This window comes from Papaver somniferum, chromosome 8 (assembly GCF_003573695.1).
Source record: "Papaver somniferum cultivar HN1 chromosome 8, ASM357369v1, whole genome shotgun sequence".
Taxonomy (NCBI): Eukaryota; Viridiplantae; Streptophyta; class Magnoliopsida; order Ranunculales; family Papaveraceae; genus Papaver; species Papaver somniferum.
The window spans coordinates 154,265,684-154,277,129 of record NC_039365.1 but is presented as its reverse complement, the minus strand read 5'-3'; the positions used below and the strand labels follow the sequence as shown (position 1 = coordinate 154,277,129).

The 11,446-nt window shown below is 36.6% G+C and overlaps 2 protein-coding genes across 3 annotated transcripts; both read left to right on the top strand.

The window, feature by feature from the left end:
* The first annotated feature begins 595 nt into the window (after positions 1 to 595).
* Positions 596 to 3,507, top strand: LOC113303600. Of its 2 annotated transcripts, XM_026552644.1 has the most exons (5): positions 596 to 912; positions 1,153 to 2,201; positions 2,287 to 2,405; positions 2,693 to 2,747; positions 2,897 to 3,507. In XM_026552644.1, exons 2-5 carry the CDS (start codon positions 1,837 to 1,839, stop codon positions 2,928 to 2,930), a joined length of 573 nt encoding a protein of 190 aa, XP_026408429.1. In that variant the 5' UTR covers positions 596 to 912; positions 1,153 to 1,836; the 3' UTR covers positions 2,931 to 3,507. The 2 variants fall into 2 exon arrangements, with proteins under 2 accessions (XP_026408429.1, XP_026408428.1); XM_026552643.1 differs by having other exon boundaries at positions 2,693 to 3,507.
* Positions 3,508 to 3,902: 395 nt separating this feature from the next.
* LOC113303599 lies at positions 3,903 to 6,607 on the top strand. Its single transcript, XM_026552642.1, has 2 exons — positions 3,903 to 4,635; positions 5,719 to 6,607. The coding sequence occupies exons 1-2, from the start codon at positions 4,024 to 4,026 to the stop codon at positions 6,079 to 6,081; spliced, it is 975 nt and encodes a 324-aa protein (XP_026408427.1). The 5' UTR covers positions 3,903 to 4,023; the 3' UTR covers positions 6,082 to 6,607.
* The last annotated feature ends 4,839 nt before the right edge of the window (positions 6,608 to 11,446 follow it).

Below are 11,446 nucleotides of genomic sequence, written 5' to 3'. Positions count from 1 at the left end.
TTTATCCAATTTTTAGTCACTTTAACCCTTTTACACACCCTCAAACATGCATAGATTTTTAACTTGGGAACTCACATTTAATCATATCCTGGCTCCGTCCCTAACAGTTGCCCTCCACCTGCAATCTCTAATCAAGTTGTTGTGGATTGTTTTCATGTATTGACTTGATCTTTTTTATCAATACAATTTTTCTGCTTCAAAAAAGAAAACCGTCTCCACATTTTAGATTATTGCTGTTCCACACTAGTCCCATAATTATCCCAGCGAGGTCGTCACAAAGTTAATATCGGAAACTATCTGATATTTACTTGCTTCCGTTATTACCTAATAATTCCGTTTTATCGAAGTAATAACGGGAACATAAATTAATAAAGGGGAATAGGTTAAAGTGTCCCCAAATTAATAGCCGACACAATAATCTGTACCCGTTTTTTTCAAACTCTCTAAATTAGCCTTCCCGTGAGAACTTCCGTTAGCTTAGTGGGTCCGGTTTGCAAACACTGAAAAGTCGACAAGTAAGTGCAGTGCTACGTGGACCTAGCAAGGTAGGCAAATGGTCACGTTTACCCTAAAAAAAAAAAAAAAAAAGAAAAACGTGGGATATGGATTAAACCCTTCTTCTTCCCATTATCTTACCAACACAGTTCTTCTTCTTCCCAGTTTATTCGCCCATGAATCCACGAACTGTAGTGGTGGGAATGAATATTCGAGATGCTAAATCACACGTATTACCCACTAATTCAGTTTCTAACCCATTTCCTCCATTTCCTATCATCAGTTTTTTTCCCCCCAAATTTCTTCCTTATAAATTAGGGTTTGTTGGTGCATTTTTTATTGCACTCCGATTTGAGTTCATAAGCAAGTAGTGGTGCTGAAAATGGTGAAGAAGAAAACGAAGGAGCTTCAATTAAGGTATTAAATCCCAATTTTCTACCTTTATATGTATGTTTATTTTGCTGATTTTGTGTATTGATTTAGTGGGGTTTTTGATTTGGTATATACTTAAATGGATTGTTGTCGTTGATCTATATGTCTGTATGTAAATTTATTGATTTATTAAGATTCATGTTTGGATTTTGTTATTGATGGGATTTGTTGGAATCTTCTACATTTTTTGCTTGTTCATGTGAATTTCTACTGTGAATTTGATAGGAGTTCAACACCTAAGAAATTGGCTAGAACACCATCAGAGCCAACCGTTACTCCGAGAAAAAGCCCAAGACTTATTGCTAAAGCTACGCAATAATCTGAATTCAAGTTCTAGAAAGGTAGTCCTAGATTTTAGTGATGATCCCAAGCCAACACGGCCAACTTAAGCAAGTGTTGGTGACAATTTACATGTGGGAGGCAGTCAAGGCATTATTGATCTCGAAAATGACGAGGAACAAGCTCGTTGCTGGAAAAAAGCCTCAACAAAAGTCACTAATTTAGAGGAAGCATTTAAGGCAACACAGGAGTCACTAATTTGGACCTGATTTTTTTACAAATGCACCTGAAGAGAATAATGGTCTTCAAGTGGTTAATGGGTATCCACTTGATCAATCTCTTGAAATTCCTAATGGGCCTCGACAGTGGTTTCACGACAGTGAAGATATTTTTGGTGAAGACTTGTTAGATAATGAAGAGTTATTTCCTGAAGATGCATAGGTTGAACAAGTTGTAGAACCAAGTTTAGTTGAGGTGGGCACACAATTTATTGATAAGTTGGCATTTAAAAGACACCTCAGAGCTTACTGTGTGCAGCATGGAACTCGGTATAAGTTGAAGAAGAGTGACAACTTGAGAATTAGAGCTGTATGCAAGTTCGCTGGACCGCCTATCAATTGTCAATGGTTTATGTATGCCAGAAAGCTTCCTAATGAACCTCAATTCAGCATTAAGGGTTTCTGTTTGGAGCACACATGTATTGGAGACCCACTAGGGAGAAATTCTTCGGCTAATCCTGAATTTGTTGCTCGATGTGTTATCGAGAAGTTGAAGACTTCAACTGCATCTGTTTTACCTAAGCCTGCTGAGATCGCAAATGACTTTTGGACAAGCCACAATACTCTAATTCCATATCATGTTGCTTGGAAAGCCAGAAACATTGTGTTGGAGAAGATCAACGGAAGCTATGATGAGAGTTATAAACTTGTTCCAAGTTTGTGTGAGATGATTAAAAGGACTAACCCCGGCTCCGTAGCAAAATTCACATATGGAAGGTAATTTTCTGAATTACAATTTAAAATTTTTCCTTTACCTTATATGGATAAGCAATGAGTAAACTATTATTTTGTCTTTTTGCAGGAATGATAATTGCTTTGATTCTGTTACGATATCCTTTGATGCACCTATGAGGGGTTTTATAAATGGGTGTAGACCAATTGTAGGCTTGGATGGCTGCCACCTCAAGGGAAAGTATGGAGGTTGTTTACTTTCGGCTACTTCTCTTGATGCTTAGAATGGTTTGGTGCCTTTAGGCGTAGGAACGAATGTTTTGAGAACTGGTATTTCTTTTTGAAAGATTTGAAACCCAGATTAATTGATCATAGGTTGCAATTGAACTTCATCTCTGACAGACAAAAAGGTCTGTTAGAAGCAGTGGCTCTACTATTTCCTGGTGCCCCACATAGGTTTTGTATTAGGTAATTTATTAATCAAGGCAAATAGTATTTTAATTTTGTAGTAATTTCTACACTGTTGAAAACTTCAGAGCCATTTATGCACCTGCAATTGCACCTTTACTGGGTACTGATGATTGGGAAGAGGTATGTTTTTAAATTCTCTATTTTACTCCCTTACAAAGTTTGTGCATTATTCAGTGTCTGTAATATGAGCTCTAGCTTTTCTGTTTTAGTCTATTGTTCATGTGCATCAATAGTCTCTGTTTAACATATAGTGTTCTTCTTTTTTAAAGCCAACCGTTGAGATTAATTCTCCGATACTCATGAGGAAACCAGGAAGGCCTAGAGTGAATAGGAGGAGAAGCTACGATGAACTACAAACTGAGAAGAAACCTAGGGCTTGTAGCAAGTGCAAGCAGACTGGGCACAACAAAACTACTTGTGCCGGCGGCGCAGTTGGTTCTAATCCGAAGGCAAAGAGACTTAGAACTGAGGTAGATGGTCAGACCTTCACAAGCATTAACCATGATCGTGGTGAAAGCAGCAGTGGAAAACGTAAGAAGAATGGCAACAACAACATTATTCTTGCCGAATCTTCACAAGCAGGAGGATCACAGCCAAAGACTAAAAAGGCTAAATGAACTACTTAACTTCAGTAGTTGATTAATGGGATTAATGGGGAAAGGCTTTATACCATTAGTTTCAGTTTTTTATTTTAGTAGGAAACTTGTGAGACTTTTGTTTGCTTTCATGTTTTACTTGGTTTTCTTTTAAGCTTTCTATTAGAGGGTCTTGATGAGTTTTTTTTCCGCTTTTTCTCAATCAAGTCCTCTTTTAGGAATTGGGTTTTGTATTTTTATTATCTCATGACAGTATATTTATATTAAAACTACTTGTTTTAGAATGTGTTTATCTGTTTTATTACTTTTATTTTGAATTTTTAACTGAGTTTCGTTCATAAAGGATGAACATAGAAGAAGAAGAAGTCTAGAAGACGACTACTACTAAGAACAGGTGCGTTTTAAGGTTCCGAAGACTAATAAGTTGCAACTATATTTACTTTAAAATAATAAATTGGAGTTAGGGGTCTTATGGTCTTTTTCTTCAGAGCACTTTCTAAACATGTGGGCAAAAATGGTGTTTTTTTTTAAAAGAAAAAAACGGGAAGGACTTTAGACGGAAAGGTGGTTTCAGGATGTATTCGAAAGTTTGCAATATAACGGGATAGAAATATAAATATTAAAAAGAATTGGGGGCATATTAATAATTGACCCATTAATAAACACTCAGATTCAGAATGGAAGGAAGTTAACGAATGAAAGTTAGATCAAACCATCAAAGCCATTACTGATTTCTGCAAAGACACTAGTGAAAACAGAACTGATCACTAGAATTTGAGTGGGGGATATCTAGTAGTGAAATGGCAAATGCTTGGAAAAGAGATAAACAATCACAAATTTTCTCAAATAGAAATCTTCTATTGTTTTTTCCGATCTCACTTTTCCTTCTCTTTTTCTTCTTCTTATCTTCATCTAAAACATCAAATCCAAACCCTAATTTCATAAATCAGTTTTCCACACAAACCCTAAGTATATTTAGTTCCTTCAATCCATATGATTGTTTAAAATCACCTCAATCTTACCCAGTTATTGCTAATGTAGTTGAAGGTGTGCGTTACCCATTTCTGTACTCAATAGCTGATCTAGGTTCACTACCAGATAAACCACATAAGAACATTGTTAGAATGATGAAAGGAAAACCCTTTAGGAAACCTGATATTTCTGTAACAATTCAAGAAGTTTTGGAGAAACTAAAGAGTAAAGATGATGGGTATGTTGTTGATGTTGGGGCTAATGTTGGTATGGCTACTTTTGCTGCCTCTGCTATGGGTTTTAAAGTTTTAGCATTTGAACCTGTTTTTGAGAATTTGCAAAGGATTTGTGATGGGATCTTTTTTAATAGAGTTGGTGATAAGGTTACTGTCTTTGAAGCTGCTGCTTCGGATCGACATGGAAATATTACTTTTCATAAGGTAAATTGTTTTTTTTTGGATTTGTATTCAGTTCTGTTTTGAGTATGTGATAAAGGTTTCATTTTTATGATTCTGTTAAAGTCTACAGATTAATTGCCATTTGTGCATTGTTATTTAGTTTTCTGCTTCGTATTATTAAAATCAAGGGTAGGGGTTTTGGTGATTCAGATCTTCTCCTTAATAATCTAATTGTTAGGAGTGAATTTTGTGACTTGTAATTAGCTAATGGCCACAAAGAATGAATTTCCAATTTCCCGAGAGAAGAAATAACATTACATACAATTATAGCACTTTAGTAATGGTATCAATTATCAGGCTAATGCTTCATTATTGGCTTGGAATGTAAGATTCGAAGCCACCTCACTTGAGTTATGGAACTTACTGTTACAGCCTCGTTTATATTTGTTAAAAACTTTGAATGTACCCATAAGAGACTCGCACCAAAAATCCAGAACTTCAGTAGGATATAGTGCCCTTGAGTTGGACAACCTGGGAATATAGAATATCTGTTTTGTTTTTTTGTTCTTTTTGGTGTTCATTAGGTAATAATGACATGACCTGTATGGAAATAATCACGCACGAATAAGAAGGAGTAGATAGACTTCTTTAGCGGATCTTGGATTTCAACGATAAGTGGAATGAGGCTTTATAGGAGGGACTCGCTGGAAGAAGATTAGCCCAGATCATTTGCCCTGATTGGTGATCCAATGTTTTTGTTTCTCCTTGTAATGAAATAAATAAATAATTATCATGTGAGTACCAACCTTGAGATGAGGTTGTTAGGTTTTGGCAATGGTAGATCTAATTGGCTTCCCATATACTGAGGTGCGCTTTTCAAGATATTTGAATTAGGATTAAGTACTCTGACACACAAGATGTAGGCATAGGATAAGCATAACCACCATCTAGTCAATGCAACTGGTTCATCCTTTCATCTCTAGGTTTTTCAATTTATTCGTCCTCTAATTTTACACACGTGTTTTGAAGTTATGTATAAGCATATGTATTAGCGGTTGGTAGGAAAACAGAAATATTTGATCTTGTTTGATGCTCACTACTCATTCTTGTTGCTTATCTTACCAGCTGGTTGGTCGGCTAGACAACAGTGCTGTTTCTGCTGTTGGTGCAAAGCTGGCATTCAAGTCTAATGAAGAAATTGAGCTTCGGGTTAGGTCCATCCCTTTGAATGAAGTTATCCCAGATTCAGTTCGCGTGCATTTGATCAAGATTGATGTTCAAGGTTGGGAGTACCACGTATTGAAAGGAGCATCCAAGATATTATCTAGAAAGGGTGGTGAAGCACCATACCTAATCTATGAGGAAGATGACCGATTGCTTCAGGCCAGCAACAGTAGTGCCAAAGAAATTCGAGATTATTTAAGCAGTATGGGTTACAAGCATTGTTCTCAGCATGGCACAGATGCCCATTGCACCAAGGAAGGCTAGAGTTTAGCATACATGATTCTAACCCATGAATTTTCCATTCCTGAGCAGTGAAAGACTATAAATGGAGATCTTCCCCAAGTTGTTCGGCGTCCTTATTCGCGCGCCAAGAATTACTTGAAATGGGTGATTATCGTGTGGAAGCATAATTTATCAACTTGGCCAGGTACGTGACTGATGCCACAATTGTACCGGTAGAATGTGAATAACTTTGATTATTCAGCCATTAGGAATTTAAAAGGATTACTTTTAGTAAATTTAGTCTTTTCTCGAAGAACGATATAGAATGGAATGGCCGGTAGCTAGCAGCTACACACACGTTCAGGAGAGTGCAGAAGCTATTAGGCAAAATTCTCGGGTCTGATGTGATGTTGTCTGTAAGCCATGGAAACACCAGTGTGGTGGGTAGTCTTGTTTGTGTTCTGGTAACATGATTTTTTGCATAATGGTTGTGCTCATCTTGTAATTTGCTATGTGGCTATCTTAAAATTAGTTGAAAATTGAAGCCTTTCTGGTTCTTTCCACTCCATCCTTTTTGTGGTACTTGATATTTCATTTACTTTTGCCAGCATTGTCTTCTATAACTTCTACACACAGTATCTGACTTTCCAGAGAGATATTTTCACAGATAAAAATTTACTCTTTACAAACAAGAGAAAACAAGATTGAAGTAGTCAAACCCATTGGAAAAAGTCAGTTTGCAAACACCGAAACCCATGGGAAAAATCAGTTCCCTCACACCGGATGGTTTCTATACTCCGAGTTCCTTTATTACACGGTATATAACTGTGCTTAAAACTAAAGCTACGCTGAGTAACCCACAATATAGAAATTCTAACATCTATATAAACCCACCGTGAAATTTATAATCTCCATTCCTCTCTTTTATTTCTTCTCTACATTCGTGACTCGTAGTTAATATAGCTACTCCAAATCTATTAAAACACATCATCCATGGAAATAATGAAGAACCTCTGTTCAAGAGAGGCTGATAGGAAGAATTTAGTGTATTCTCCATTGTCAATCTATTATGCTCTAGGATTATTAACTTTTGGAGCAAAAGGTAAAACCCTAGATCAATTATTAGGGTTTTTAAAATACTCTCTCTGTCCCAAAATAGATGACCTGGTTATTTTAAAAGTTTATCCCGTTAATAGTTGATTTTATATCATTTGATAGTTATGTTTATCCTCGTTATGTAGTTCGAGAGATAAGCCATTTCTAAATTATACTACTAGGTCATCTATTTTGGGACGGAGGTAGTATGAAAATCTTGACAATCTTAATGCGTTTTGTTCTGAAGTTACCAAATCATTGAATGAGACCCAGACATGCAGTTAATTGTCTTGTGTTAATAGCGCTTGGGTCGAGCAATCTTGTGTCCTAAATCCAAGTTACGGAGACTTGGGGAGTTCAACCTTTCAAGCAGTCGTCGAAGATGTGGATTTCAAATATAAGACTAATGAAGAGAGACTGAAGGTGAACCAATGGGTCGCATAGAAAACCAACGGATTGATCAAAGATTTAATTGCGGAAGGATTAGTCGACAGTAGCACAATGATTAAATTGGTGAATGCACTGTATTTCAAAGGATTATGGTGTCAAGGTCAGTTTGATAAAGGCTTAACCAGGAACTCAGAATTTTATTTTAATGGACATTCCGCTGGTCAAGTCCCATTTATGCACAGCAGAAAGACACACCAATATATATCATGTCAGAATGGCTTCAAACTTCTCAAACTCCCCTACCAAGAAGCGCAAGCAACAAAGACCAAGATTTCTATGTATATAATTTTACCGGATAGATTCACTTATCGATGGACTTGGCGATTTGGTGGAAAAGGCAAGTACTGATTCACTTATCTTTTTGAACTAATGTGTTTTAGTAGATCCACCGTTGGTACAAACAGGGAAATTCAAGATTCCAAAGTTCAAGATGACGTTTGATTTTGACACGAAAACAGTTCTCGAAGAAATTGGATTAGTTCTACCTTTCGGTTACTAAGCTGAATTGACTGGAATGGTGAACTCAAATGGTTTAGTTAAATCTGTTATTCACAGGTGTCTTGTTGAAATTGACGAAGAAGGAACTGAAGCTGCTGCTGCTACTGCTGTTATTCTTGGTGCTTTTGGATGTTGCGGTCCAATTTATACACATGTTTATGATTAAAGACAGCTATACTGGGGTTGTATTGTTCACCGGATATGTTCTTAATCCTCTGTTAGCCTCTTGATTTTATTGATGTTCATTTAATCACAATGCAACAAATTTGAAAACTTTTGGATTTCTTATTACAGACTAATCTACATCGTCTTGAAATTGCATTAGATTGACATTAGCAAGCAGTCTTATAACCTTATAGTCAATAAAAGACATAAATACAAATATCTTGAGGTCAAAACTGTGATATATAAGCACACCGAGTTGCAGTATTTGGATGAGGGGACCATCAAATTCTTATCTTTTGAATTTGTATACAAAACAACACTAGTACTATTATAAACAGAAGAAAGCTACATATTGCGCGAGGGTGATCCTATTAACGAAATGCTCTCATCACGAGGGTTAACTAGTGACTGTTGGTACCACGAATAACATACTGTGAAGAAGAGGATATACTGTTGGCTTCACTTTAGTACCACGAAATGCTCTTCATCACGAGGGGAAAGCAGTATTATGAGAGGGTCATTTCTTTTTGTCGTTTTTCTCTCGGTTCGTCTTGGAGGATTGAGCTGTACCTAAGACTTGGTGGAGAGTGCAGAAGCTGTTAAGCAAAGTTCTTGGGTCTGATGGGAAGTTGTTTGTATGGCATGGAAACACCAGTCTGGTAGGTAGCCCATATGTTTGTGCTAACATGATTTTTGCATAACGGTTGCACTGATCGTGTATGCATATCTTAAAACTAGATGAAAACTGAAACCTTTCCGGTTCTTTCCACTCCATCCCTTTTCTAGTTATTTTACGAATATATTCAATTTTTATTTTGGTGAATACGATTATATTGGTGAATACGCTCTATTTCAAAGGATCATGGTGTCCAGGTCAGTTTGATAATGAATTAACCAGGAACTCAGAATTCTATTCACTTGATGGACATTCCTGTGTTCAAGTACCATTTATGCATAGCAGAAAGACATACCAATATATATCATGTCAGAATGGCTTCAAAGTTCTCAAACTCCCATACAAAGTACATGCACAAGCAAAGACCAACATTTCTATGTATGTAATTTTACCTGATAGACGTGATGGACTTGGCGATTTGGTTGAAAAGGCAACTACTGATTCAGCTAGCTTTTTGAATCAATGTCTTTTAGTAGATCCACCAACGGTACAAACAGGACAATTAAAGATTCCAAAGTTTAAGATAACGTTTGCTTTTGACGCGAAAACTGTTCTCGAAGGAATGGGATTAGTTTTGCCTTTCATTGAATCCGAAGCAGAATTGACAGGAATGGTAGATGGACATGTTTCAGTTAGTTCTGTTATTCACAAGTGTTTTATTGAAGTTGACGAAGAAGGAACTGAAGCTGCTGCTGCTGCTACTGCTATTGTTGGTTGTTTTGGAGCTTGCGGTTCGGTTTATTCACCTCCTACAGTGGATTTTGTTGCAGATTATCCATTCATGTTTATGATCAAAGACAGCTATACTAAGGTTGTATTGTTCACCGGATATGTTCTTAATCCTCTCTGTTAACCTCTTAATTTTATTTTACTTTCTTATTCTTTTTTCACTTTTGAGTTGTTAGCATCGTATTCAAACTAGTACTGTGACTTCCATTCTGATGTTCAGGCAAAATTGCTTCTCTATGTACACTTCTACACCTGGCAGCCGAGATGGGTTAGATAATAATTAATCTTATAGAGAAACGTTGCTGGACCGCATCGTCCAAAATGAGAAAACTCCTTTGGGGTGAATACATAGGATCGGTGCTAGGCATTCTGTTTCAGGAGCTTAACTAGAGATCAAGTGTATGTTTTGTCGTTGTCGTCGTGTTTTTTTGAAAAGATAAATAGTTTAGTTTTCTTAGTCACTCAGTAATTAATAGAATAAGTACATTACGAGTTCCGCTTAATTTTTTAAGCTATTAGCTATAACCTGAAATCTAAATCGAATTTGTGAAAGACCCAACATATATGTGAGTCGAATACCTTCAAATTTTAAAGCTGTTTATTACTTCTTAATATCAAATATCTGTCCATGGATTTCAACTCCAGGTTACCTTTGAGTGTCCAGATGGATTCATGTTTACCACTCGTTAAACACGTCTGGCGAAAGGAAGCGAAAAACCAAAATTTTGCATTTTCTGCACTTTCAGTGTATGTTTTTTTTTGTTTTTGAAAATAGAGTAGATTACCAAAGGCAGAGGGTTAATCCATTGATTCAGACTCATTGGAGATCAAATCAGTTTGATTTGCTCCTCCGATGACTGAATCTGCAGAATTAACACCGTCTGAAGAGTTTACAATAAAGTTTAAGTTACAGACATTCTGAGCTTTGATAGAGTCGAAATCTATTGAAGGAATTAAAAAACTAGGTACAAAATTTAACCAACATTCAGACATTCTTTTCCTTGTAGATAATTTATAGTTACTTGATTATCACCTTTAATGACCAGATTTTGCAGGTTGTTTTTTATGACCCATCTTGTTGTGTACAGAAGAGCTAAAGCTTCTGCTTCTTCTGCTGTTGATGTTCTGAAGATGCCCATTCCTGCTCCCTTTCATGTACCTAGCCAATTACGCAACACAAACCCAAATCCTGCATTAGTATTTTTGGACACCCAAGAAGCATCACAATTCAGTTTAATGATGTCTCTACTAGGGAAGATCCAGTGTATATTCTTTGCAGTATTTTTCTGTGTTTATGTAAGTTAATGCTGCTACTGTGAGGGTGCCAGTAAGTGAAGTGACGAGAAATGTCTTCTGCAAGTTGTTCGGGTGTTCGTTCTTTTTTTTTTTCAAACACTCTTAGGCATCTCTCTTTCCAAATGAACGAACATTTGGTTGCAGCCAATGCCATTGAAATGGAATTGGTATCTCCATGCAGCCAAACATTGTATTGCTCCAAAAATGATACATTAGTAGAGTTAGAAATCACTCCCTGCATAGCCATTGGGGATAGGTTCCAGACTGCTGTTGCATACTCACATTCGAAGAACAAATGATAAGTTGATTCTATAGCCTGTTTACAGACTATGCATTGAGTTTCTACATCCAGATGTGTCCCTAATTTTTGTCTTGTTGGTAAAGTGTCTTGAAGGCACTTCCAAGTAAACAACTTAATCCTTTGAGAAGTGTCCATGTTCCATACACCTCTTCAAAAGCTTTTAGTCTCATGTGAGATTGATCCCTATGGATTTAACA